We start from the raw sequence: 25,821 nt of genomic DNA on the forward strand, positions 1-25,821 counted from the left end.
ACCTCTCAAATAAAAAAATTAAAAAAAAAATAAAAACTATTGAATGCAATTAATCAGAATTGGTTATTGTAAAAGATTGGTGTGAAAAATAGGTTGTGGACTAGGGACGAGAATAAATAGAAATAACACGAAAGTGGCGTATAGAATAATTGACATGAATGGTCACATCACTATACGCGTGTACAATTATTTCATAACAGAAATTTTACAAAACTTATTATATTTTCCAGTCTACATAGTTATAGGGCTCCGATCATATAGGTATATTAAAGCCAGTTCAATAAAATTGTGTTATTGACTATAACAAAACGATTGAGTTCAGATCAATGATAGTATGACACGTGTCCTGATTTCTATTGTATTCCAATCCAATTTGCATATACTTACGGGTATATGATCGGAAGGAAATATATTTGCCGTTTGATATCAAGCTTTAGAAATTCTATTGTTCCGACCAGTGAAATTAGTTTTGCATTATGTAATGCTTGAGCATATTGACTTGAATATGTATAGTATATGATAGTATGAATTAAAAGCTAAGCGAATCTTGCTATACATGACTTAATATATGATGTATCAAAAGATATTATAACTTATTCAACTGCCTTGTGCTCACACTGCAGCGAACTCGAGATATAGGATTTTGCGGTCTTTATACCCCGGATTTCACATACCAGAGCCAAACTATCGTGTAGTATGAATCAACTTTTGCTCTCACAGTCAGATATTTTGCATGAAATATAGGTGGTCTGTCTAGACATTTTACTGGTCCACCTTCAGTAGCAGTTCCGGTTCCAATTAGTGTGTTGCATTTATTTAGAATTATTTGTATCAAATATTTTTATCTAGACCTCGGAAGGGATCTATAAAATTTTCCGATTCTTATTTTCTTACGAGCTTCGACGTCCAATATTTCATGTGATAAAATTATACCACGTATATAATTGCAGTTAGCTGTAAGTATACACGTTCCTGTGTCGCAATGAAGGTATACATGTAGTATATTATACGGCAATAACGAGTCAATTAATCTTCTTTGAACCGATTTGCCGCAATCATATTCTTCGTCAGCTTTATCATAATATACATAAGTATATACTATATATTTATTATATCCTCGTGTATTGGGTCCCTGTCGTAATTTCTCCTTTGAAAAGATATTTTGTTATAAATTCGAGAACAAATCTTTCTAACGTAACACAATAACGGCTAATATCCTATGGTGTGACAAGATAATTACGACAGGTACACCTATAATTAGCTGACTCTATATACATAGGAGCTGATTTTTTTAGTAGCCATCGCGTTCACTAATTAAGTTTAAAAAAATCATTGGCAGGTGATTCCTACCAGCGTCTTATACATACACCTGTGTATAGAAGGTATGTGGGTATTAGGCGATAAATTATAAAGACAGGTAAAATTCATAACGCCGGAGTGAAAATCCAATTAAATTCGGTCTCCCCATTAACCCTCGACGATGTGGTGAAATACCCTCACGCGAAGTACCCTGAAACATTAATTATTCTACAAGCAAGTACACACACGATTCCATTCATGACAATTATTGTAAGTTACTCAATGAAGATTATATATTCATCATCGTAAAAAAATCGAAATTTTCATCTGAAAATATTGTCTTTGTTTCAGTCCAGTGAGTGACCATTCCGGAATGAAAGTTCATCAGCGTCGGTGTCGAGGTCCTTCTCAAGACTCCGGTGATCCCATGAAGTTTTTTTTTTTTTGTGATACAGACCTTTGCATGTGGGCCTGACTGTATTTCCCCCTCTATTCTTTATAAAATCAAGGTAGAAGGTAACCAAGGGGCTGGATGAGTATTAGTGCAAATACACTAGGTAGGAGAGTTCCTCTGCCACCAAAGAGCAAACAGCAAACTGCAAACGGCATTCTCCCACGATACGAGAACTGGATCAGTTTCGAACTAATCCTGTGACGTCGAACACCTCATCGTTCTTCACCTACTCAATCATATACAGTGCAACGTTATTCCCATTCATCCAGCCTTGGATATCCGAAATTATTAATTTTTTTCTTTTATGAAAAACGTACACCAAGATGCATACGGTAAGTAGATAATTAACTGCGATTTGAAGTTTTCACCCTATTAAGAAAAAAAAGGGAATTACCGTGATTTTCAGTAATTTATTCAATTTCGATTAGAATAATTGATAGGTGGAAACGATCCGGTGAACATAATTATTCAAAGTATTGCCCCGCGGGGGACATTGAACGCTCAAACGGTCAACGATATTTAATCTCGATGCAGAAATACTTGCAATTCACTGCACTCGCGTGTCATTCATCAATTTACTCTACTTTTAATTGGAACAAAAAAGTAGGAACAAATAAACTATGCGATAACTAACAAGTTTCTTCTCTTCGAAGAACTTTAAGATTGTGATCGAACTTTGCAAAAGTGTTCAAGGGTATGTAGTAATTTCATGTAACGAATTTTCACATATCTCTAAGTGATATGCATGGTATGTTGGTGTATCGCAACGGTGAAATTTTTGCATTAAAATTTTTTCATTGTACATAAAAGTTGTAGGCTCACCTGCAGATTTCTCCAAGATGCACCTGCGAATAATTGGACAGATATATAATACTCTGAAGTTCTGAGGTAAAGTTCATTGTTCCAAGATCCATCATCAGGGTCAAGTTCTCAAGATCAGAAACGCGTTTTGAATTCTCTGTCAGGTCAACACTTAGGAACTTTACTAGACCGTTCCTCCATAGGTGCGTACAGGACGCTTCAATCGAATTGCTCATTAATTAATTCAGCGTCCAAAGAGCAGAAAATTATAGAATCGTCTCTAGCATTCCTAGGAAAGTATAGTATGTCATTTGAAAATAATGTCAAAGCGCACGTGATCCACGATCGCGCGTTTATCTATAACGTTGTAATATCTTATCATTGCTCGCAACTTATACCTGTACATGTTTGTAATTATGCAATTTTTCCCACTTTGCAATCGGTGGTGAGATTGCTTATTAGACATGGTCTCGGTGAACGGAATATAGGCGAAAGTGTGTTAGACGCATTTTACACACTTATATTAGATCATTCAGGGATGTGCTTACATGTGCTTCGTTGTCGGTTGTTTTACCAAACGTTACACTCATTGATGACATAATTACTGTTTCACTTGCGCTAATTAGCCTCAGACTGTCATTATCATTATCATTTCTTTCTCCACTCAGAGAAGCAGGTCCAACGCAAATTGCAGATTTTAATTGTTTGATGAGTTCATGAATGGCGATATGGTTTTGGAACTCGAAATTTAGCATGTGCGAATTTTCTCATGCAAGATGTGAGCATGCGGTATAATAATGATTTTTTATTCTAAGTTTCTCGTCCAGTCCATGCGCAATATCCTGCTATTCTGATTTTTGAAAGTTCATTTCTCACCTCGGCATTGTTTTGGGAATTTACAATTCGGTTTTTTGTATTTCTTTTTTATACAATTTCATCTAGTGGCTCAAGGTTTAAAAGTGAATTGTATACCTGATAAATACTTTACGGGGTATATTTGTATATTCGTTAATCTGACCATGACAATCCGGGGCTCGTTTTTTTCGTTTCTATGTTTCTTTCATTGAGTTAGAAATTAGATCAGGCTATCACTTACAAAGGTCTTTATTTGTGAGGCGCCTCCACACCGCAAATTGTATATCGCACTCTTATGTATGTGGTAAGAAAATTTTTGAACATTAAGCTTCAATTTTTGAAAGAATCTGTTTTTGATCCGATCGATTCATAGATATTGCGAATGTGAAAAGACTACTTGCAACTTTTTTTTATGGGTACGTGAATATTATAGGTAGACAGCTCGTAAGTGGTAATAGAAAAGCCTTTTTTTTACGTCAGAGTTGTTTTCGTATCACATTACATACGGTGAATTGCAAAACTCGATATGCCTCATATAAATCACATTGCCACTTATATTCCGATCGGTACATAACGTGAATTATATGTAATACATATTTTATAAGGGTTTGAGAATCAATGAAGATCTTCAAAATAGCGCAAATAAATCCAACAAGTTGATCCCGTCACTCGTCATAAAGACACTTTCTAATAAGTAACGATCGTGTCGTTAAACACCATCGATAATAATCCATCTATACATACTCTAATTGCGATCATCGCATTCCGCATGATTTCTGTTCACACGTTAAAAAGTGATGAAAATTGTTAGAACTCGTAAGAGCGAATAGTCGATATCGTACCTGAAACTATACAATGAAGAATAACAATAAAAAGTTAATTGGATAATTAAAATGTCCTTGCCACAGAAAACCGTACGTATATGGAAGTGCGCTGTATGTACTGCTCGCGTACAGAAGTTTACCGACATTTAATAAAGTACATAACTTCATAACGTAAAAATTCTACTGGCATGGTTAGTATTATTTCAAACAATTAGCGTTTACCAAGTTTGATGTTTCAGGCACTTTGTCCAACACCACTCAACAAATCCTGCTGTTATTTGTAAACCGACGTATCCGCCTAATTACCCGAGCGATTAGGTGCAATGGTATCCTTACAGTGGTCGCAAGATGACATAAAATTTGGTTTTTTGAAAATTTTGAAATCTGAATCGCGTTGCTTGAGTTGTTCTCGTATCCGTGATGTTCACTTTCGCCCTCGATTATAACTAATCTGTATCTCATGCATATGTATATATCTTATTATCTAATATATCTCAGACTTTATAACTTGCAATTATGCATGCATATATTTAACCACGTTTTAATATTTTACATTGAACGTGGTTTCACATGCAATTCACATAGCCGGTTGAGTAAAGGCACTGGTTTAACAGCAACCTTTATTATTATATTGTAATATAGATCCCATAAACGTTGTTTGTTGGCATTGTTGTCTGCTTAATGTACCTATCGTATTGCAAGGCAACATACATACGCCGAGAGAAAACTGGTTTAACCCTTGAACTCAATATAATAACGTGCCTTTTTCTCCTCAGTCTCTCAAACTTCATTCTTTCGCACAATATTATATCATCGAATTTTTCATCGAGGGTTGAATTTCGCGTTTAAAATATTCCTTTTCTACTGCACCGTTTATCATTTATCTCGTTTTCAATATTTTTCTCTCTGGTATTCAGTTATTTCCACAATCAAGTAGCTACTGTAAAAGCACAACGAGCTGAACGCACCAAAAAAGACAGATGAAAAAACATGCATGTAAAAATTGTGAAATCAAGTATGTTCGACATACTTACGAATGTGCACATTGGTTGTTTCCACTGTTTGTTCACAAGCCTGTAAATATAAACGTTTCTTTTTTCTCATTTTCTCGCATTCACAGAATAAGATGAAATAAGGAAAAGTTTTTACTTCAGTGAAATTCTACCGCACGATTATCACTTCCGGGGTTGAGATCGTGATCGTACATCTTAGGTTCATCTCATCTGGCGTACATCGATGTCATCGTCTTTGTTTTACTGCAGTATTACATATCAGCCGTAATGATATACCTATACATGGATAATATAATAATAACGTAACACTGCATTGCATTTTAGCATAGCTTGACGGTGTCACGCGACTACTATATACGTTCAGACCCATGAATACATATCTGTATATGTATCGGTTAATTCGAGAGGAATCTTTTCCAGTGTACAGTGAAAATTCCAGTATGATAATAATGACGATAATAATCGCTTCAGTTGGGCAAGAAAATATGATCGCATTATCCCATATAAGTAGCAAACTCACGTCGGGCTGGTCCTTCGACAAACAGGATGATCTCTGTGGTATTCAGAATTTAATGCGTAGGAGTGTTGGATACAGTCCAGAGTTTCACGGAAGATATTGCGAAATTTTCGATATAAAGGCATCACCTGACTTTCTGAGTAATGCGCGAAGTGAACCAGTTTTCCTTCTGCTCGCTCTTCATCACGCGTGTTATGTACTTGCGGTAATAACTGTATGTACTACACTTATACATGTAAATACACATAACGATACGCCTTCGCGAATCATAAGACATATATCAGAATCGAAAGAATTTAATAAGGGGCGAGTAATTAAAGATATTGAAATTTTTCTTAATTAATTATCATCGGTAAGTCCCCCCCCGGATAGAAATGTTACAAGACTCGGTAAAATGTGGATCTTGTGGACGCCTAGACAAGTACAATGACTTTCATTCGATACAGAACCAAACCAACTGCGATACTGTCTAGTCACCGGTATATACATGTATATATTTTATACATCGTATCTACATATGGCGAAATCATTAATGTAATCCTCTAGATTTCCCGTGCATTATACCTATGGTATATAATACACGTCTATATACACCGGTCTTTCATGTGCGAGCAAATAATCGATGCATATTATTAGTATATATTACATAGATACATATCCATAAAAACACCCTGCGGTAATATTCGAGTTTAACGATGTACATTTTGTTCTTTTTATCAACAAGGTTATCGATATGTGTACCTGAGTTCAACATTCAGACAGTTTTGTTCATTGTTCTTCCTTTTGGATTCAATTAATTTCAATATCTTTTTTTTTTTTAAATTGTTTTACAGCGATTTAAAATAAGAAAAATCTGTGATTACGAAAGTATACGTACGAGATAAGAAATTCTGTCTGAAAAAAAAAAAACTGTCTTACAAAACTAAACGGCTATAGAAGAAACGACCCGTCGGTTGTTTGTAGAATCCGAACGAAGAAGTCTCGTGACTGGTTGCCTCACTTCTTACTTCAATAAATTCAAAAGGGTATTGGTGTAATGTGCATAACTAAAGCGATACGATATACTATTCTCTCTTGTGTACAGCGTTGTGTTCTGCGCTACATTTGTGATAGATAAAATACATATTATACACGTACATCTACCGATGTATGTGTATGTTATTGGTATAATGCTCACCTCAAACATATACGGTATGTTATGCATGTGATTTAACTCTATTTCGATCTAGCCATACGTGCACATGTCTGCTGCACTTTTTGTATAAACCCATGCAAATTAGCTGTGCTTATATTTCCGCTATTTCTTTCAATCATTTGAAATCTATCTCAATGAAGATTTTCCCGCATATCAGACGTTGGATGAGGGACCCCCATTAAGTTATGAGGTATACGCAATACGGGAATTATACAGTTACGATTTTCGAACGCCATCCTACGTAATCGTCGGTTACCTCATTATAATTCATTGGAAATATTGCTTCTCGAAAAATCAATTGCAAATTATCCCTACGTACGAAAATCGATCACGCGATGCATGATACCTGTATTTTTTCGTATAGGGTGACCTTAAGTTGCACGCGTGATGCCGTGACCTGCAACCTATGCAGTAATAACGCATCAACCCTGACGAGAACTTGCACTGAACTGCTTCTACTGTAACAAACGACATGAAAAAATAAAACAATTTTTTTTTTTGATTTAAACTTCGAATGATTTTGGTGATTCATATTGGAACGCGGTGTCTGCATTCTCTTTGTACACGATTTCTGTAAGTGTAGGTATTATTATGCGCTCGACCGGTTTTTGTAAGGGTCAGTTATTCCCACACGTGTCCAAACTGGAATTATTTATGGCGTATAACAATTTGTTGAACCGGATCTCCATATTGTATCATTAATAAGATCAGTTAGAAATTTTATAGCGATAAAATTGCAGAGAAATTCAATACATGAGGCTGCACTGCTGCAGCTAGATATCCGATCTGCCAATGCAACAGCGAAATTTTAATTATTTTCTGTCGTAGGAAATATTTTTACAATAGTATACGCCGGCTATCGTCAAGATAATTCACGAATTGGCTGTTTGAAGTTTCATAGCAGTGCGATAAATTCTTCAGATTAATAATGTGGCTATGTGCCGCACAATTCGTATACTCTAACAAGTGCAGAAATGGTCCTCTCGAAGAGATCTGATCTACATTTTTATAACGTGAAATAAATAAATGAATAAGGAAAAAGAGAAAAGAAATGCTAATAAATTACGAAACGTTTTCACGGTACAGAAAGACGCTTACATATACCGCGCCAGTTATCTGCAGTGCTGTTACTTTTGTAAAAGTTCATAGTTACGTGTAATTGGGAATTGTGCGTTCATAATTATATTACTCAATTTTGGTTTATATGGTGTACGTGACGAGGTAATTTGATTGTTTTTATTACTTCACTTTTTATTTAGACATTTTTATTTGTTCCCCCTTAGTCACGATGTCGTATACTACGTATGATGAACAATGAAACTAGAAAAGTTGAAACGACCTAATGCCATATAATTCACTTGACAAATCTCTAACTGCAAGTCATCGAGAAGGGTATCAAGTGTATTCGCTATAGATATGCCTGTAGATTTTGAGCGCACATGGGTAACTGTACGTAGTGTTCGCCATACAATATGGTGTACGGTGGATAAAACTTGCGGGACATAATCGAATGATTCTGCAATATCAGCTTATATTCTAAGAAAACCATCGCGTGTCTCTTCGATACCAACGTTCGATGACAACATCGATTTCAGTAACGGGTTTGCTAAATTTATTAGAAGATCATTTTAATTGAAGCCAACTGCTCTAACATTGTTGGCACGCTATTATGCATTTCAGGCAATAAATAACAATTCTTTATTCACATTACTTACATCCAGAGCCAAATGTCCTATCACCTATGGTTATTCCGTAATCATCTGTTTGTGAATATTTATGAAAATGATATAATTCTGAATTCAGTTGTCGAACGGTCAAAATAAACGCGAATATTATTCTGTTAGAGCTGCAGTATAGATTCGTTAATCGATGACACATTCATGTATGTATACGTATACTTATTTTCAATAATGAACTTTTAAAATCGAATGTGTCTTTAATTGATTAATAAAATAAGCGCAAGGTCTGTATAATATAATAAAATTTGGCGTGAACTGGTTTGACTTGCATGACAGTTGTGAATATACATACAATATATCAATGTATTGTTTTGACAATATGCCTGTATCATAAAATAATTCATTCAATTGTGATTGATCGATTTTTCGCATGTATAAGTACTACATTGTATCTGCATCGCATTGACTTTGCGTGTGTTGAAATATGATATTTTAGAGGCCAACGCGGATTACTTATTGTCAGAATAATAATTGTGATTCATTTATTATCGCCTGTGATTGCAATCATCGTCTACGATCACTCATCGTCAGTCTTACAATCACTATACCTATATAATGTAGGCTCATAACTATGTATTCTCAAAGAATACCGAAGGATCCATTTTTCGACCATCCCGATCTCATTGTTTGAACTATTACATAGTCGTTTCATACTATTGCAAAAATGATTAAAAAATCATTAACAATACTCCAGAAAAAAAAAAAAAAAAATTGGATGTACTCGGGGTCTTTTATTCGTGATATAAAGAATGATCTATAATGTATGTAGACATAGTTGCAACGCACCGATGTATATGGGGAATACTTTCGATTCCCTTGATAGATTATGTCATCCCCGCGTGACGTTGACTAATAGCTTCAAGCAAATCGACAGAGTTTAAACTATTACACGTTGTTTTGATTCAGTTTTTTTTTTTCAACCATTTCTTTTACTTTTTGGACGATCTATCCATTCATTTCTTACGTTAGAATCGAACAATCTCAGGAGACAGCGTGCATTGATATTATAAATTTGAATGAAAGTAAAACGAGATAAAAGAATAATAAGGATCTGACGCAATCGGTGCAAGGTTTATGCTAATTCAATTCTTTATATTAAATACCGACATTTCACGACCACGCGTTGATGTCACCGAAATGAGTCTCGTTTATTCGCTTGTATATCCGAATCGTATGATAATTTTTAGCAATAAGAATAAGTCAGGTGGTCTAGTTTATTTTATTGATCTGTTCAATCGACGGATAAACTTGTATCTCAATTTTGAAACTAATTTTTCACAAATTTCAAGGACCATCGGAACACCTGCACTGTATGCGATCTATTATCAGGGTCAATTCGTGTTCAGGGTGCAATCGGATAATGGGAATCATTGATAACGCAAGGCGTGAATTGCAAGGCGAATTTGATACCTCGATAGATAAGAGAGAGCTGAATGACAAACCGCAAGCCTGAGGCTCTGGTTTCGATGCGTTGATCGAGAAAATAGATTTATACTATTATAGCATATCTCGTTTACTATCGAAGTTCTTGATGAATGTTGAGCCACACATTTATTCTAGCTAAAGATCTACACGTTTTCGCGTCAAGGTTTCTGCGCTAGATCTCGAAAACTAAACATGATTTGTGGTTTGTTCTGCGGGGAAATGAAATTATCGCAGATCCAGGATGCATTAAACTTTCGGGATAATATGGTATACATATTATCTGGGAGAAATTCAATCGATATACCATATTTCCATTCGATTTGATTCTTTTTTTTTTTCAATTTCAGCTAGGGGTTGTTGTCCTACTGATAAGTGCGGCATCGATTGATGCCGCTCCTCTGGCGAGCATACACGTTAAATTCGTGTCTCCACCTCACAGTTACGAACACGGAATTACAACCGATGGTATAATAAGTACTTCGTATTGTTATTTTTGTCACGAATGAGAATAATTATAGTCATCTTCAGTTTGGGTAGGCAATAAAATCTACGGAATTTCTAGGAGGGAATACGGTGGCTCAAAAATCGTTCCTTTCGATAGGGCGAAGAAATTCTGGAGCTGGAATTGCGAGGCAATTTGGTATCGTATGATAATTTGGTCGAACGTGACAGGGTATACAATTATAATGATGTGTTTTAATCATTCAATGATGTATTTCAGGCTCCAGAAATACGCCTCTTCAAGAAGTGCAACGATTCGATAACGGTGCAGCTCCAACAGCCCATAGATCGCTACGCGGTAGAACGATATCTCCCGCGAATGCCGAAGCTCTTTGGCCGATTGGAGTATTCTTACCACCGGTTGACGTTAACGATTTGGGATACAGTGCTCGGGATCATGTGACTCCAGATTTTTCAGACGGACTCGGTATAACCGTGCGAACGCACCAAAATATCGTACAATTAGTGCTTGGGATATGGGGTGAAAAACGTTTCAATAAACTGAATTTTGTGTGATAAATTTTCAGAACATCCGGATCCCCTGTTACTCACTGGAGATGAAGCCATGCTGGCTGTCAAGTATATCTTTGGACGTGGAGAACTTTTTTACAACGATTATCCTCACGTGAGAGCGTTATTGAGAAATCAAGAAGAACGCCGACTGAACGGACTTCAGGGTAATCTATTGAGCAGTCTGAGGCCAGATTCTCCGTTTTATAGAAAGGCGAACAATCATGGACATTAAATATTCATTCAAGATGAAAATAATGTGAAAAAGTAAATAGATCTTTTTTCTACATCCCTCGCCTACACTTAATCATTAAGAGCACGATTGATTCGATGGAGAAAAAAATCTATATTGCTTCTTTCTTTCTTTATTAATATCACGCAGTTCTTCGATTTAAAATTAATGTTCTGTTGGGTGTAATTTATTCTCTACTTTATACAAAATTAAATAATATTGAACACACGATCGCATGAGGGTGTACGATGTGCGGTTGCACATTTTTTTTTTTTTTCTCTTCTACTAGAATTCATGGAGCATTACTTTCGGTATACGTAAACTTGGTTGTAACGTTGATTACCACGTTTCTCTAACGTCGAATATATTTACATGGTAGACATAATAATATACATACTAATTGTACACTTGATATCGAAATCGTCGGATTTTTTTTTTCGCGCAATTCATTTTTAATCTCAATGTCAGTCCAATCAGCGTCAACGCTATTAATTCAAAAAACGATACGCGGATTTCTATGTCGATATATACATAAAACATAATATACATGTAAACTAGGTATATTAAATATATAGTAGGTAATAACCTTGTTACGCAAGTATGCGTAGAGGCATCATAAGATCAAATAAGCCACCTTCCCAAAACTCCGAGAGATATTATAGCGATGATACTTGGTATGGTCGTCCTAGATGAAGCGTTGCAAAGATCCCCAACGCAAAAACACATGTAGACTTTTTTATAGTTCCAAACTGTATAGGCACATCGTTCTTCGCCATCGTCTGGGCCTCGCTGCAAGCACATTCTTTGGGTTGCTGTGCCGTATTCTGTAGTAAAAAATAATTTACAGATTGGATTCAATGCTCTAGTTTTGAGATGAATTTTTTCGTACGTTTAAGTTGATATGGGCTTTTAAAATAAGTTTGAAATAAGTTGAAGTAAGTCGGTTTTATCAAACTACAATTCTTTTCAGGGTATTTTCAAAACCATAGCTATATAAATCCGTGATTCGACTAGTTTGAAGGTTTCGTGAAAATAATAAATCATGGAAAATATAATAACCTCGCGGCTTTGATACTTATTTTCAGATTATCGCTCCAAGTCGACGCATCCAATATTTATGTGAAATTATATGAGTCACAGATCTGAGTACACAGTAAATGGAATTTCCGTCTATAGCTGACCTCCGAAACTTTTTTTCTTGCTAGATCGTGAATAACAATTAACAATATTCCTCTCATCGTAGAGGAATGCAATACGGATGCGATATTATCAGGCAATACTTTCTAATCGTTGAGCTGATATCAATCACATCATGCCAGCACGAAGGTCTTGAGATATTGTTTAGCTAAATTGACGACGTACAATTGACAGTATTTAGGACATCCAGAATCAGTTTTGCCTCTGACAAACTGTGCAGTGCTCATCAGATTCACCAGTATAAATTATGCTCACCGACGTGGAAAATTACTTCGTTTCGATATTGTAAAAGGAGATTCAGATTCACCAAAATTTGATGCATAAAATGAAATAGTAATGTCATATGCTATATGGATACCGCAAAATTCCACAGTGAAGTAACAGACATACCATTGTTGATACTCTGACTTTCAATAATCTTTCCGCACCATCCAGAGGCGCAAGGAACCGCGTACACTCCTTTTTCATCTTCGATTTGCGTCTCGTTCATCGTAAATCTGTCCTTGCAAGAACCCAATTCGCCCCTCGATCTGCAAGACACGCATCTTCGAAGAAGACCTGACCAGAAAAAAAATTATCGATCAATGGCACCGCGGTGAACTTTTTCTGCATGAATATGAGCAAATGGAGTTGAAAGCCTTTTTTTTTTAATTTCACTCGCAAAATTTCATATCTGTACAAACATAAATGGAAGAATTAGATGGGTCAGTAGCACGTGTGGTTTATGTATTGAATGTCAATTACAGAGATCGGTAAGCTTCATTGCTATTGCACTCGTACAACTTCCTCCTGACATTTATATATCTTATTGTTAATTGTATCCGCTTCGGAACGTCCACACCAAGATACCACTTTGTGGTATTGAAGATCAAATTCTAAACTTCGAAGGCGTGATTGAAGGTAAATTTTATAAAGCGCAAATGCACACGCTTTGGAAATGCTATACTGCAGGTGTGTACATTGTACAAGGACATATAAGTGTAAAGAAAATTCTTAAAATGAACAATTATCTTTTCATAATTTTCAAATTGTGTAGTTTTGTAGGCACAGGAAAAACATAGATATTTACGTAGACAAATGGCCTTTGTCTTTACGACCCAACGACGTGATTTTGGTAGTCACATTCTTCTCATATTGGTTGGTGATTGACGAAGATTCAATCGAAAAATCCGAAACAAAGATTGGAATTGAGTCAACAAGACGGTGATGACAAATGGCAGTGAAAGTTTTGAAGAAATAAATTTATAATAGGCGCCATATTGGTGAACTTACCCGTGACACCATGTGGAATAAAAGTAGCACATATTGTCGCGATAAGTAAAATCTGGAGAAATTTTCCAGGCACCATTGTCGTTGATCAAACTTCAGAAATATTCGGTCACACTTAGTAGGATGGTTGGAATAAAGGCGAGATCTTTGAAACGTTTATTCAATGATCAGCCATCTTGTATAAAGGTGAAGAAATTCTTGCAGAACCAGTCGTAGTTGTCAGTTTTAAGTATACTACAGAGTTCTGCTCGTACCGCTATCTCTCCTCCTTTCACTTTATATACTACTACCTACTACACGCTACTACCATCTTATCTGTGTTACCGGACATTGTTCGCTTAAGATATTTCTGACGAAACTCTCACACGCTCCTCTGCATTACCAATAATAATCAAGAATCAATAATTCTTAACTCGGAGGAAAATCTTTGAGCATTATTCTACGAGTTCAAGTAAACATCAGTTTTTTAATAGAGGATTTTATCATTGAGAAAGCTTGTTATATTATACTTATACAGATGCAGTCAAGTATAATTTTTAACTTAATTAAGAATTTGAAATACTCAAGTAATTACATATTAGCCAAAAAGCATTTGAAAGCGTTCTTTCATTTCTACACTTTCATCCAATTGGTTGGGAATGTAATCTTCACATGTTTCACGCATCGGATTCAAAGAAGTCGGCTTTATCGTTTTCGCGGGCTTCGATTTCTTTGTAGTCAGTAATGGTGAATTTATTACGTTGCCTGCAAACTATAACTAATCCAGCGCAGTAGCAGAATGAGCTCATTAACAAAATGAATCCCAGGTATCCGACATGTCGTAGAAATGCTGAAAAATATGATTAAGTCATTTGAATTCGATTTAAAATTCTTGTAAGACCCCATCTTCAATTAAAGCTCTGATTTATCGGGGCTCGAGCCCCTGGAGTCGGTGTAACAATACCCAACAATCAACAGAGATGGCGATACCGAATCGTGAAGGTCATTGAAGGATTCCTAGCGAAGGTTAGCGAAGGACTCTAATACGGATCTATTGATTCAGCATTCGCTATTATTACAGGCAGATATGACAAGTAATAAGCAATAATCGGCACAATTATGTTGATGCCAATGATTATAATTTTCAAGGAAATAAAAACATTTCTAGTCATAAATCTCATCATCGAACGAGTGATTAATTTTTTAGAACATGAATGATTGACTGAGGATTTTTCAGTCAATGCATGAATGAATGATGGAATGACGCAATTTTCAATATGATCCCGCGAAGAATGGTGCTTAGTCGAGTTCATTTTTCGGATACTAGGTGGTGGCTCTTCGCCCCAGCATTCTCACTAGCGCTGGTTTTCAATTTTATTCAGTATATAAACAGAACAAACCCCCCACCTGGTGTACTGCTTCGGCAGTACATATACTAAAATTGGAACGATACAGAGAAGATTAGCATGGCCCCTGCGCAAGGATGACACGCAAAATCGTGAAGCGTTCCACATTTTTTGGCAATTTCTTATAATATAATTCCATAAATTTTTGATTTTACACCAAGTCATTTATCGTTAATCCTTCTAGTGGATAATAGTTTACCTCGTGTTAAAAGCCGAGACCTCGAAACCACGATCACTTTCACTTTGAGCATGTTAACTTTATCTACGTAACAAGTATAATTTCCTGCTTCTGCCTCTGTGACACCTACAGTTAATAAAAACCATGTTATAATTCATGTCAAAATGGACTTTAAGCTGCTCCCAGTATTACCCAAAAGATATAACGTGGCGAATGTATCAACAAGAACTCTTGGTTCGGGATCCTTTCTGCGGAAAGAATGGCCTGTCCCTTTTTTGAGAGTAACTTTATCTTTTTTCCAAACAACTTCTGTGTCCATACTTGCTCTGATTAATTGAGAAGAACGATTATTTCGTCAATAAGTATTATATACTATAAGGGATTCGAGAAGAGCAATAGTAATATTTTTTGTAATATTAGCATACTATATTAGAAATATATTTTTTTTCTCACTCAGGGCAAGCTATCGTCAGATGCGCGTCTTCCGCCAATACGTATCTCTTTTTGTACCTAAATTTGTCCTTTTTATATTTTTTCAAGGGAGGACACCTTTTACATTTCTCTTCCAGCATGAACTCTGGTAAATTTTTCGTAGCTTTGCCAATCTCTGGATATGCATCGTAGAGAGCAATAGATCTGTTATACATTCAAATAATTTGTCTTGGCTCTCTCATCCAGCGGGAGTAGCGAACGCGCGAATCTTGTTTCCCGCCAGAGTATATGAGTAGTTCTTTTTCAAGCGGTTAAATTTAAATCGAACAAAAAATGATTCTTACCGGCATGGCCACATGGGTGACTTCATAAATACTACAGATATATTCTCGCCCTGACCTTCTATTGGTTTCTGTAAGTTCCGGTGAAGATTCGACATTGATGAATACAACGGGATCGATCGAATGCATAATAATTCTGCAATGAATTACCCGGTTCATCGTGCGTTTTACTCTGCACATGGCAACTCTCGTTTTCCATCCTTTTTTGCGAATGCATCGCTCGCAAGGACTCCACGGCCCCCATTCCGAAACAATTTCTAACTCGACACCCATTTCTCGAATTTTTACCAACGATGGCATACTGGAAACCTGAAAGCCCGAGCCAAGTAATGCAATTTTTTTTTTGTTTTGTAAATTAGAGGAAATGTGGCATATACTTTAAAACGTAAAGAAACTGGTGCCAAATTAGTTTCATGATATTTCTCCCAGTCAGTCAAGTTTCCTTTTTCTCTGTAGATTCCTTCTATGTCTTTAAATATTGCTGAAAATGATGAATTTGATTTGAAAACGTTCGAATACGAAATATATTTAAATAACACGAAATGAAGCAGACACTCTAGTCTATAGTTGAATTTCCATTCTTCTTCTTGGCCATTAGCACCGTGACACCGGTAAAGACCCTCATCCTTCAAGTCATAGTCTCTGATGAGCAATGAAAATTCCGGCGTTACATGAATTCTATTGTAAGTTATATTATTATCCATATCCAGAGAAATTTCAATTGGTTTTTCCGACTGGTAGCGATCCTGGCGATACCAAATTTTTGGCTCTTGGTCGTCTTTTTCATTGCTGAGATTTCGGATACACACCATATGGGATCATTTGCTCGCAAATCAGTTCTTTACAAACGTAACATTTTTTAAAAATTCTTGCTTTGCTCACCAATAATGACATTCTAGTGAAATAGTTGTATTCAATTCAGCGTCAATTAGCATATACAAATCATTCTCCTCGGAAGTAATTAATCGCTCTCTATCTCTACAGTACTTAGTAATACCCGGCCTTATATCGAAAGTTATTACTGATTCAACATTTAAGAACGTTGCAAGGAAAATCAATAAAATATTTTGCATGTTTCAAATCGTTTGAAATATTTTATTTCAAAAGGATGTGATTATCTGCGATTATACTTATAATATAGCCGCGTCAGGCGATCAATTGCAGCTGAAGTTCGAATGACAATACGTATATGGGCAAATATAAGGACTGTTGGATTCAATATAAGAAAGTTGGGTCAAACCAGCACGATGATGTCCGTAACTCGTTATTATTGATGGAAATGTTGTTGACTTTGTAGGATTTGAAATGCACCTGAAATGCATTTGAAATAGTCCCTCCAAAATTTATGTCTTTAACAACAGCGGAACGGATGGAAATGGACGGAGAATGTGTGGGGGTGATTTGGCGGAAACACGTACCCAGCATGCATCAGGTTATGTCAACATGGCGGACACTATTGAAAGTAAGTGAAATTTTCGTAGTTTTTCGATAAATTGTGTAGTTCAAATTGCGCCAGAGTCAATTCTGTTGAAAACGCATTATTGCAGACTTAGCTGGCTTCACGATAGTATATGGTTTTCGTTGATTTAGCAAAAAACGAGTATACGGTTAACGTTTGAAATGGGAACAGCAACTATGGGTTCAAAATTTCAAAAATGACCAATGCAGAATTCAAGCGGGATGACTAGCTTACTCAAGAATAAATTTCGATTTCCTGGCTGATCGTTGGAGTTCTAAATCGTTAGCTTTACATATTGTACTTGACACTGTCCTATAATAAATTCGACACTTTATTCAGTGAAACACTTGTAGGTCGATGCTATGTTTACACATGTTGGTCGTAGTGATTGGTTATGTCTAGTTGAAAGCGTTCATAGACGTACAAATCGTAGAGGTAAACCAGTAATGGTTAAAATCGCTTCATTTTTAACATACACAACTCTGATTACTACTTTTATATTGATATTCAGTCGATGGAAGGTATAAAATTTTCACTAATTTTTAAACTTGCTAGGTTTGTTTTAAATATACCAGTTCCATTTGAAATCAACTATTCAAAATTAACAATTTTGGCTCAGTTGAAATCTAGTCATGACTTGATCAACTGACATAAGTATCATCCACATGTATCAGTTAATTTTTCACTCCTATTATGGTTTGTGAAAAAAGAATTATATAATTTCATATTGCAGAAAAAGATTAATGAAAGTCTTGTCTCTTGTTAGTTGATGCAAGAGTTGTTGCTCATTCTAATATCTGATGAGATCCGAGTGATTCTAATTTCAAATGTAAAAAGATGTAATGCAGTATCGACAGTCTTATGTCATCCAAAGTTCAGTACGTTGCATATAGTGAAAAGCTACAATCGATCGTGTTTGTTAATTTGTCCAAGCTATCACTTATTACTCAATGAGGTCAAAATTTACTGTACAGACTTTGGTTGAGACTCCAGAACTTCAAGTAAAGAGGATAAGCTGAACTATAAATGTTCTTATTCAAGAAACATATTCCATACTTTTCTTGAATATTGCTACCAAAGTTCACTCATAAGTAATTTTTAATACCATTTCTTATATAGGTACATGGACTGATACTTTGTTTTTCAGATGAATCAGCGGAGACTTTGCTCTCAATCAAAAATGGCGGGTACCCATTGGTCGATGAGATCAAGAAAGAAAATCTCGACGATGAATTGATGGATATAGATGATAACTCACACTGGAATAATTCTATGGATGATTCAAATATGGATGCTGAAGATTCCGAACCAATGCCGGAGCTCGGACCTGCCGCTCTAGGCCTACAAAGAGTTGGTACGCAACCACCACCCAAGCCAAATCCACCAACACAGCCAATTCAAGTATTGAATCGCAGAGGGATGCCTGCAAGAATTAGGAAAAAGAATAAACTCTTTTATGATGACATTCTTGTCAACCACCCACATCACAGGTTAGTAGCAACAATATTGATGAATATTTTTTTGATAATGATGTATCAATATTTAATGCTCACAAATTCGATTTTAGAATAAAGAAAGATCCTAGTTTGGAATCGAAACATTCTCCAAAGAGAGTGCCTAAGCCATCCCCTGTCAAAAAGCAACCCAGATATCTCAATGATTCTAAGAGGAGTAGCGGTACTCCTTCGCAGCCATCAACACCAGTGACTACACCCATTAAACAAGAGAAGGAACCAGAAAGACCGCCTCAGCTAGCATCTCCAGATAAGAAAATTGGACAGAAGATTGGCATGAGACTGAGAAATCTTTTGAAATTACCCAAAGCACATAAATGGGTCTGTTATGAATGGTTCTACAGTAATATTGACAAGTGAGTTTTAGGCATTGTAATGCTCTTTGCTTTGTTTTTTACTATGGTAACGTATAATTGATTTTTCTGTCGCGTGCAAAGCAACACAATTGTATTTATTTTCACAGAACGCTCTTCGATGGTGATAACGACTTCATGATATGTTTGAAGGAGTCATTTCCACAGTTAAAAACGCGAAAGTTAACTCGCGTCGAATGGTGTAAGATTCGTAGAATGATGGGAAAGCCACGACGGTGTTCTCCATCTTTCTTCGATGAAGAGAGGCGAGAGCTAGAACGAAAAAGACAGAAAATCAGAATGCTGCAGCAACGTAAAACAGCAGATATTAGTAGTTTCAAAGATATACCTGCAGAAATTCCCTTGCAGCTAGTGATAGGCACAAAGGTTACCGCTAGGCTGAGAAAACCACAAGATGGTCTTTTTACTGGAAGCATAGACGCGGTAGATACCAGCAACAACACCTACAGAATCACCTTTGAAAGAACTGGTCTCGGGACTCATAGCGTGCCTGACTACGAAGTTCTGGTAATGAGTTAGATATTTAAAAAAAAATTAGCATGCTTGAAAAATCTCCACATCTTCTCCCAAGTTTTTGATTCCAATCAGAATTCTTGCATTTAATGGAGTTTGTTTCTATTGATTTACAGTCCAACGATCCACCAGAAACAATCAGTGTTGCTTCATTTGCGCAAAAGTTCAGACCTCGCCAAGTACAATATGTGCCCTCACCGCCATATGCGATGAAGTTAATGTCACCAAAATTGAATAATGACCCATTAATATCGAATGCTTCGGTATCACTTCCAAAGAAACCCCATATTGGAGGAACGATGAATGGCTATCCCCTGAAACTGCTTGAACTTATGGTCAATGTTGACAAAATATTAGCAGCTAAGAAAATAAAGATAAAGAAATTGAAAGAGATGAATGGAGAAGCGGAACGAAGAAGATCTTATGGTGAACCTTTGCCAGCTGATTTTGAAAGAAGATACGCAGGGTATGAGTTATAATCAATTGTGAATTACACCCATTTTTTAGTGGTAACTTCTCTGACTGACCTGGAACCTAATTTTTTTGATTACAGGATAGTCGTGGAACTTGAAAAAATGAATGTAGCGCTACAGGACTTTTTGAACGATGTACAAGAACTGTGTCAGGAAATGGCTCCGGAACCTAGTGTAGCCGCAATGTTAGCCCCGTCTCACTTACGAGAAAAATGTCGTCAAGAAGCAGCAGATATGGTTAATAGAAATGATGTAATGAATGATCGTGCACCCGCAAAAATGAGCCAGCTTGTCACAGATCTCACCGCTCTTATGCTTCAAGTGAAGGTAGTTTTCTTTAGCTCTCAAAGTTTCGTATTAGTTGGTACAATCCTTAACCTTTTTTTTAATGAGTATGTGAAAAAACTTTGTTACAGAGCCTATCCGACTCTGATCGGAATGCCTATGAACTGAAAGTACTCCAAGGAACTATGGAACAGATCCGATCAAAACTGAGTCCTCAAAATCAACAGGTATTTCAAAACTGTGTCGAAATCCATATGCAGCACATTCAACTCGGCTTGGGACAAATAGGCGCTCTGACTCCATTCATGGCTCAAAAAGTTTAGTGTTAGTTTTATTCAATCAACGTACTTCAAATGAATAGCAGAAGAAAAATTATTACATTGCCGCATGCAAGTGCGTTTTAAATGTTATTCAAAGAAAATTTTCGCAGTAGATAACTGCGGATTAAATCATGCTTCCTCAATTCGTTGTACGCAACACAACCCTGAGTTTGAATTGTTTCGGACATGACCCTATGGAATATACCTTATGGTTAAAAAAAAAAGCCATTGCCTTGGACATGTCCGATAATTTGACATTGGTTACTGATTTTTCGCGGCGTTGATCTTTCAATCATATATACTAACACGCTATACATACACTTTGTCTACATGCGTACAATCATTCGAAGATGTATGTTTTGTTTCATCAAATATATAGGGGAATGTATACTTTTATCTCTGTAATGACGGAATTTAAATCAAGTAAACCGATTCGAACTAACGCGGAATAGTCCTTAATGCAATTGTGTTGCGATCACTTACATTGGGTCATCTCCAAAGATTTTTCTTCAGTTATTTACATTGAACGCGAATAATTTTTTTGGTAATTTAGTTGTTGACCTGCCACTAGCATAATCATAAATGAAGTCTAGACTGTAAACATGTCTTGTTTTGTCTTCTTTGCTAAGGATTTTTCATATTCATTCATAAATTTTTGCACAATCGTTAACAGTTAATTGCACAATTACTAAGCAAGTTACAAATAATGTATGCGGTTACAAATGCAAATACCTACCGCATAATTAGCTATAAATTATAACTGTATAACATTAGATTATAAGGAAAACGAATTATCATATGAAATGTAATTAGAAAGTTGAGTTGAATACTTTAGATTGAAAAATATTAAATAATTATTATATATATATATATATATTCATACTCTCATAAACGATTGCAGATTGATATTTTAACAGAACAAAATGCAAATTGTAGAAAACGATCATTACCGGTCGGCTGTATTGCATTACTATAAAGTCTATTTAAAATACTAAAGGAAAATAATGTGACACAGTTTCATCAATTGCGATACAGATTCCCAAATTTCTTTGTGTACTCTAAATGAATATATTTCTTATTATCATAAAACTATTGAATTTGAAATCCAAATATTGTTGGTAATCAAGGAGAAGAAAAAATCAATTCGATATAGTTACATTTAGCAACATGATGTGGATGCTTTATTATTTATGTACAGTTAGTTGTGAAACCCTGATAACTTATCAGACAGCGTACCTTTTTTTTTTGTTTCTAATATTGTTTCATGGAAATTATATGCTCGTTTCCATACATTTAGTCTGGTACAAGTATAAAATCAAATTCTTCAACAAATGAATAAAAATAACTAAACAACACCGACACTCACTAAAAACTTATATGCAGAATTTTACTAGAAATTTTAATTTTTTAGTTTTAAATATTATCCTCAATAATAATTTTAGGATCTTATTTATTATTCATTCAAGTAGTAACTGCAAGCGATCGGTTATGTTGAGATATTTTTTAATATACTGAATTCTCTAGACGTCTTCTGTACTTTAGCAAACATACCTAGATAGATTGAAATGTAGAAATGTTCCTTGTCTTACACACTCCGCTAGATCTACCCATTTAAGTTCATTTATGATACAAGTTATCATTGATGGTATAGGATGGGATCAACACCACCTAGATCACTGTCTCTATTCTTCTAAGAAATCAATTTTTCTCATCACTGTCACAATTAGATTTCTTTATATTCATCTACAATACCGATTTGTAGGAACTAGTAGGTAAAAACGTTGGTATAATTATTAAAACTTATTAACCAGGTTCCTAAAAGTTGGATACTTTTAAAAGATCTAAGTATGTGAACCTGTGGCAACATATTAACAAATTTAGAAAAGGAGAATCTACTGTTTGTGAACTTTGACTCAAGTTCATTATCTTACTTCGAACATTCAGTCACGGTTGACTGAACGATAAACTCGATATACTGCGGCACGGTTGATGATCACGTTTGTGCCTCTCGGAGTAAAAGATTTATGAGTCGGTACACTATTTGTAAATGATAGATACGAAAAGTGCCAATCTAACAATGTTGTCTGGGAGTGTTTGATCGGCGAATCTAGTTTTCAAGAAGAAAGATACACATGCTCTTAAAAGCTTTCATTTAAGAATTGACACCGACCAAAATTTCTGAATCAACATCATTCAAGTTTCAGTAATCATCGATGGGGATTATGCTTTGAAAAAAATCATTTCTTGTGCTTATTTAGAACTTCTAATAATGTGTCAGCATCTTGGCTTGTCTTGACTCTTAACAAAATCGGTGTGGGTGGGGGTTTGGAATCTGGAGTAGGTAAGAGAACCATCATAACATTATTCTTACCCATACGTTGTACTGGAATACCCTCGGTCAGTATTGTGTTTAGAAGTAAATTTCCACAAGAGGTATCTGCACGAACTATTAGCTGTACCTTTTCGTTTGGTGTAGGTTTAAGAAACAGCGTACCTATACCTCTGTCTGAATAGTTTCCATCTTTTTTAACAAACACTTTGCATCTGTAATTGATAAAATCGTTGGTTTTCAAATTGGTTGGTAAATCATCACATCATCAAGGATTTGGAAGAATGATTTATGTTTTTCTTACCGCTGTTCGTAAATGGCATCCTCTTCCGTCACTGGTTTGAAGTCAGGCTTTGGTGGTTCATCATCTTCATCTTTTTCGTCATCTTCTTTAGTCTCTTCTGAATCTCCAGTTTTAGCCACATTGCCAAATGAAAATGGTTTGCCACTACAGAATTATTAGTATAAATATTACATGATGAGATTGTTCAAAAAATTAATAACTCACCCTCCAAAACTAAATCCTGCCGAAGCTGTGCTGGTTGCTGAGCTTTGACCAAAACTGAACGTAGCGGTTGGAGCAGTCTGAGCAAATGGAGAACTAGAAGTTGATTTTAGATCTTTGTTCTCTGATGCGCCATCCTTATTTTTATCTTCTGTTGCAGTAAACGTCTTGCTTGAAAATGGATTTCGTTCACTGCTGACGCTTTTAAACATACTCTGTACTTCTGCAGTTTTATCAGAGTTTCCAAAAATTGATTTGTTTGCCGTCATATTACCAAAAATTGACGGTTCACTCTTTGACTCTGTAGTTCCCAATGATGTAACTGTACTTGAACTACTGAAAATTGACTTTTCCGCACTTTTCTCTATTACTTTGCTCGTTAAATTATTCTTACTTTGTGTTGGAGTAACTTCTGTACTACTTTTATGCACTGGTGACTGTATCCTATCAGCCGTTGCCTCTGTTTCTTGGCCATGTTTGGCTTCAATTTCTTTTAGGTACTTTTCGTAGTCTTTGAAAATTGGTGTTAAAATGCAGAACGGATTAGAATCCACATGTGACTTGATCCAGTGGGTTACACTTTCATTCAGACCCTTCAACTTTGCGTAATAGTCCGAAGATTTCTTGAAAATCTTACCATCTTCTTTTCTGACCACCGTCTCTTTTCCCTCTGTAGTTTTTGGAATAGTATCTAATTTTGATGGATCTTTTTTGTCTGATCCATTTGCTGCCTGATTAACAGCTCCATTGCTCGCGACAATCGAACTTTCTAGTGCTTTCCCTTCAATTTTTGTACTTGTTACGCTATTACTATTTTTTAGAAAACTAAATGGAGAGGCTGTTGAAGATGTGGTGGTTTTGAATCCTGCGAACGAACCAAATGCTGTCTTTGGTGTTCCCTGAAATATATCCAGAAATTTGGGAGCTATTTTTGGTAAGAGCTATCTACTGAAAAAAAGGTAAAGGATCATTCAACTCGGGACTTATTTGACTAATTGGTAACTTACATCACCACTGTTGACTATTCTTCTTCTAGCTGCCTTTATGACTCTCTTCTGTATGACATCTTCGGATGCTTGACTGAATGAACCAGCATCTTCTGGAACCTCTTCGACATCCCAATTATCATGGTTAAGGTCTGAGGAAGCAGATCGTTTACCTGCCATTGCTGGGCTATATTAGGGAGTAAATTTTTGATGCTTTGTTCAATTTGGAATTCGATTGATGTAAAAATTCTGAAAATGGCTAGTGTCTGCTAATCTATGTAAATTATTTTGAACAAATCAGCTATGTCTTAATCTACTCTTAGAAGTTTGTAGGAAAATCATCGCAAGTATGCATGGGGAAGCTCATCAAGCTCTTTAAGGTTATCATACAAAAATATCCTGGTCGTAAGTATAAATTTCAAGATTCTCATAGTTGCTGGCATTGTAGTAACGATGTGAAACTGTCACAATTTATTCATTAAATCAATATATTTCAGAGAGTAACGGATACATGGCTTCTGTTGACCTGGCACGTAGAAAAACTCATCGTGCAATTTGTAGGTTAACCGCCATTCTTGGAGACGTACGAAGCGGTAGGTAGTAATTGTCGTTTTAAAAGATAAAGAATTGTGTTTGCAACAGATTGTGGCATACCTGTATATACAATAGATAGAAGATGAATCGTAGTGTATCCGTCTATTTTTCGACCGTTAATTTTACGTGACGATAGGATGAAACATGAATGAATATCGTAAACGTTGCGCAGCGCGCGATCACTTTTCGCTTTTAGATGTAATACAGGGGATGTGGATATCACTGCGGACACAATGTGGATGTGAAAAACTCGAAAGTGGTTGAGCAGAGTGATGGTAAAAGGGGGAGAGGGATTTTTAAAG

The 25,821-nt window shown here is 35.9% G+C and overlaps 5 protein-coding genes and 1 non-coding gene across 10 annotated transcripts; 3 read left to right on the top strand and 3 right to left on the bottom strand.

The window, feature by feature from the left end:
• The first annotated feature begins 1,841 nt into the window (after positions 1-1,841).
• On the top strand, positions 1,842-11,422 carry LOC105690799. 3 transcript variants are annotated; one of them, XM_012408894.3, is made up of 5 exons: positions 1,842-2,085; positions 10,470-10,587; positions 10,685-10,762; positions 10,844-11,050; positions 11,151-11,422. In XM_012408894.3, exons 1-5 carry the CDS (start codon positions 2,077-2,079, stop codon positions 11,366-11,368), a joined length of 630 nt encoding a protein of 209 aa, XP_012264317.2. In that variant the 5' UTR covers positions 1,842-2,076; the 3' UTR covers positions 11,369-11,422. The 3 variants fall into 3 exon arrangements, with proteins under 3 accessions (XP_012264317.2, XP_048511842.1, XP_048511841.1); XM_048655885.1 differs by lacking the exon at positions 1,842-2,085 and adding an exon at positions 3,263-3,713; XM_048655884.1 differs by lacking the exon at positions 1,842-2,085 and adding an exon at positions 9,478-10,389.
• A 60-nt stretch (positions 11,423-11,482) lies between these two features.
• Positions 11,483-14,061, bottom strand: LOC105690806. The gene is made up of 3 exons (XM_012408909.3): positions 13,835-14,061; positions 12,953-13,120; positions 11,483-12,189 (listed from the first exon to the last, which is right to left on the bottom strand). Exons 1-3 carry the CDS (start codon positions 13,908-13,910, stop codon positions 11,987-11,989), a joined length of 447 nt encoding a protein of 148 aa, XP_012264332.2. The 5' UTR covers positions 13,911-14,061; the 3' UTR covers positions 11,483-11,986.
• A 225-nt stretch (positions 14,062-14,286) lies between these two features.
• LOC105690755 lies at positions 14,287-17,117 on the bottom strand. The gene is made up of 9 exons (XM_020855270.3): positions 17,050-17,117; positions 16,721-16,956; positions 16,545-16,648; positions 16,318-16,476; positions 16,171-16,238; positions 15,848-16,030; positions 15,587-15,720; positions 15,416-15,520; positions 14,287-14,660 (listed from the first exon to the last, which is right to left on the bottom strand). The coding sequence occupies exons 1-9, from the start codon at positions 17,100-17,102 to the stop codon at positions 14,488-14,490; spliced, it is 1,215 nt and encodes a 404-aa protein (XP_020710929.3). The 5' UTR covers positions 17,103-17,117; the 3' UTR covers positions 14,287-14,487.
• On the top strand, positions 15,223-15,328 carry LOC112695000. The gene has a single exon (XR_003150293.1). It is a non-coding gene; the product is annotated as a U6 spliceosomal RNA (small nuclear RNA).
• Positions 17,118-17,320: 203 nt separating the features above from the next.
• On the top strand, positions 17,321-22,477 carry LOC105691013 (protein lin-9 homolog). 3 transcript variants are annotated; one of them, XM_020855152.3, is made up of 7 exons: positions 17,321-17,629; positions 18,774-19,116; positions 19,194-19,496; positions 19,604-20,021; positions 20,144-20,493; positions 20,581-20,827; positions 20,917-22,477. In XM_020855152.3, the coding sequence occupies exons 1-7, from the start codon at positions 17,554-17,556 to the stop codon at positions 21,106-21,108; spliced, it is 1,929 nt and encodes a 642-aa protein (XP_020710811.2). In that variant the 5' UTR covers positions 17,321-17,553; the 3' UTR covers positions 21,109-22,477. The 3 variants fall into 3 exon arrangements, with proteins under 3 accessions (XP_020710811.2, XP_048511834.1, XP_012264671.1); XM_048655877.1 differs by lacking the exon at positions 17,321-17,629 and adding an exon at positions 17,690-18,061; XM_012409248.4 differs by lacking the exon at positions 17,321-17,629 and adding an exon at positions 18,126-18,147.
• Positions 22,259-25,744, bottom strand: LOC105691021 (nuclear pore complex protein Nup50). Its single transcript, XM_012409255.3, has 5 exons — positions 25,580-25,744; positions 24,947-25,112; positions 23,943-24,838; positions 23,739-23,882; positions 22,259-23,649 (listed from the first exon to the last, which is right to left on the bottom strand). The coding sequence occupies exons 2-5, from the start codon at positions 25,103-25,105 to the stop codon at positions 23,343-23,345; spliced, it is 1,506 nt and encodes a 501-aa protein (XP_012264678.2). The 5' UTR covers positions 25,106-25,112; positions 25,580-25,744; the 3' UTR covers positions 22,259-23,342.
• Positions 25,745-25,821: the final 77 nt, after the last annotated feature.

This window comes from Athalia rosae, chromosome 5, assembly GCF_917208135.1.
Source record: "Athalia rosae chromosome 5, iyAthRosa1.1, whole genome shotgun sequence".
NCBI classification, from domain to species: domain Eukaryota; kingdom Metazoa; phylum Arthropoda; class Insecta; order Hymenoptera; family Athaliidae; genus Athalia; species Athalia rosae.

Excerpts from the sequence above, each read along its gene's own strand:
- LOC105690806 (XM_012408909.3), bottom strand. The coding sequence starts at position 13,910 with ATGGTGCCTGGAAAATTTCTCCAGATTTTACTTATCGCGACAATATGT. Across the intron at positions 13,121-13,834 it reads TATTCCACATGGTGTCACGG|GTCTTCTTCGAAGATGCGTG; the intron begins GTAAGTTCACCA and ends TTTTCTGGTCAG. Across the intron at positions 12,190-12,952 it reads AAGTCAGAGTATCAACAATG|AATACGGCACAGCAACCCAA; the intron begins GTATGTCTGTTA and ends TTTTTACTACAG.
- LOC105691021 (XM_012409255.3), bottom strand. The coding sequence starts at position 25,105 with ATGGCAGGTAAACGATCTGCTTCCTCAGACCTTAACCATGATAATTGG. Across the intron at positions 24,839-24,946 it reads GAATAGTCAACAGTGGTGAT|GGAACACCAAAGACAGCATT; the intron begins GTAAGTTACCAA and ends GATATATTTCAG. Across the intron at positions 23,650-23,738 it reads GATGCCATTTACGAACAGCG|ATGCAAAGTGTTTGTTAAAA; the intron begins GTAAGAAAAACA and ends TATCAATTACAG.
- LOC105690755 (XM_020855270.3), bottom strand. The coding sequence starts at position 17,102 with ATGCTAATTGACGCTGAATTGAATACAACTATTTCACTAGAATGTCAT. Across the intron at positions 15,521-15,586 it reads CGCCACGTTATATCTTTTGG|GTGTCACAGAGGCAGAAGCA; the intron begins GTAATACTGGGA and ends TATTAACTGTAG. Across the intron at positions 14,661-15,415 it reads GTCTCGGCTTTTAACACGAG|CATTTCTACGACATGTCGGA; the intron begins GTAAACTATTAT and ends CATATTTTTCAG.
- LOC105690799 (XM_048655884.1), top strand. The coding sequence starts at position 10,315 with ATGATTTGTGGTTTGTTCTGCGGGGAAATGAAATTATCGCAGATCCAG. Across the intron at positions 10,763-10,843 it reads TGGAATTGCGAGGCAATTTG|GCTCCAGAAATACGCCTCTT; the intron begins GTATCGTATGAT and ends GATGTATTTCAG. Across the intron at positions 11,051-11,150 it reads AGATTTTTCAGACGGACTCG|AACATCCGGATCCCCTGTTA; the intron begins GTATAACCGTGC and ends ATAAATTTTCAG.
- LOC105691013 (XM_020855152.3), top strand. The coding sequence starts at position 17,554 with ATGTGTGGGGGTGATTTGGCGGAAACACGTACCCAGCATGCATCAGGT. Across the intron at positions 19,497-19,603 it reads TTCTACAGTAATATTGACAA|AACGCTCTTCGATGGTGATA; the intron begins GTGAGTTTTAGG and ends TTATTTTCACAG. Across the intron at positions 20,022-20,143 it reads TGCCTGACTACGAAGTTCTG|TCCAACGATCCACCAGAAAC; the intron begins GTAATGAGTTAG and ends ATTGATTTACAG.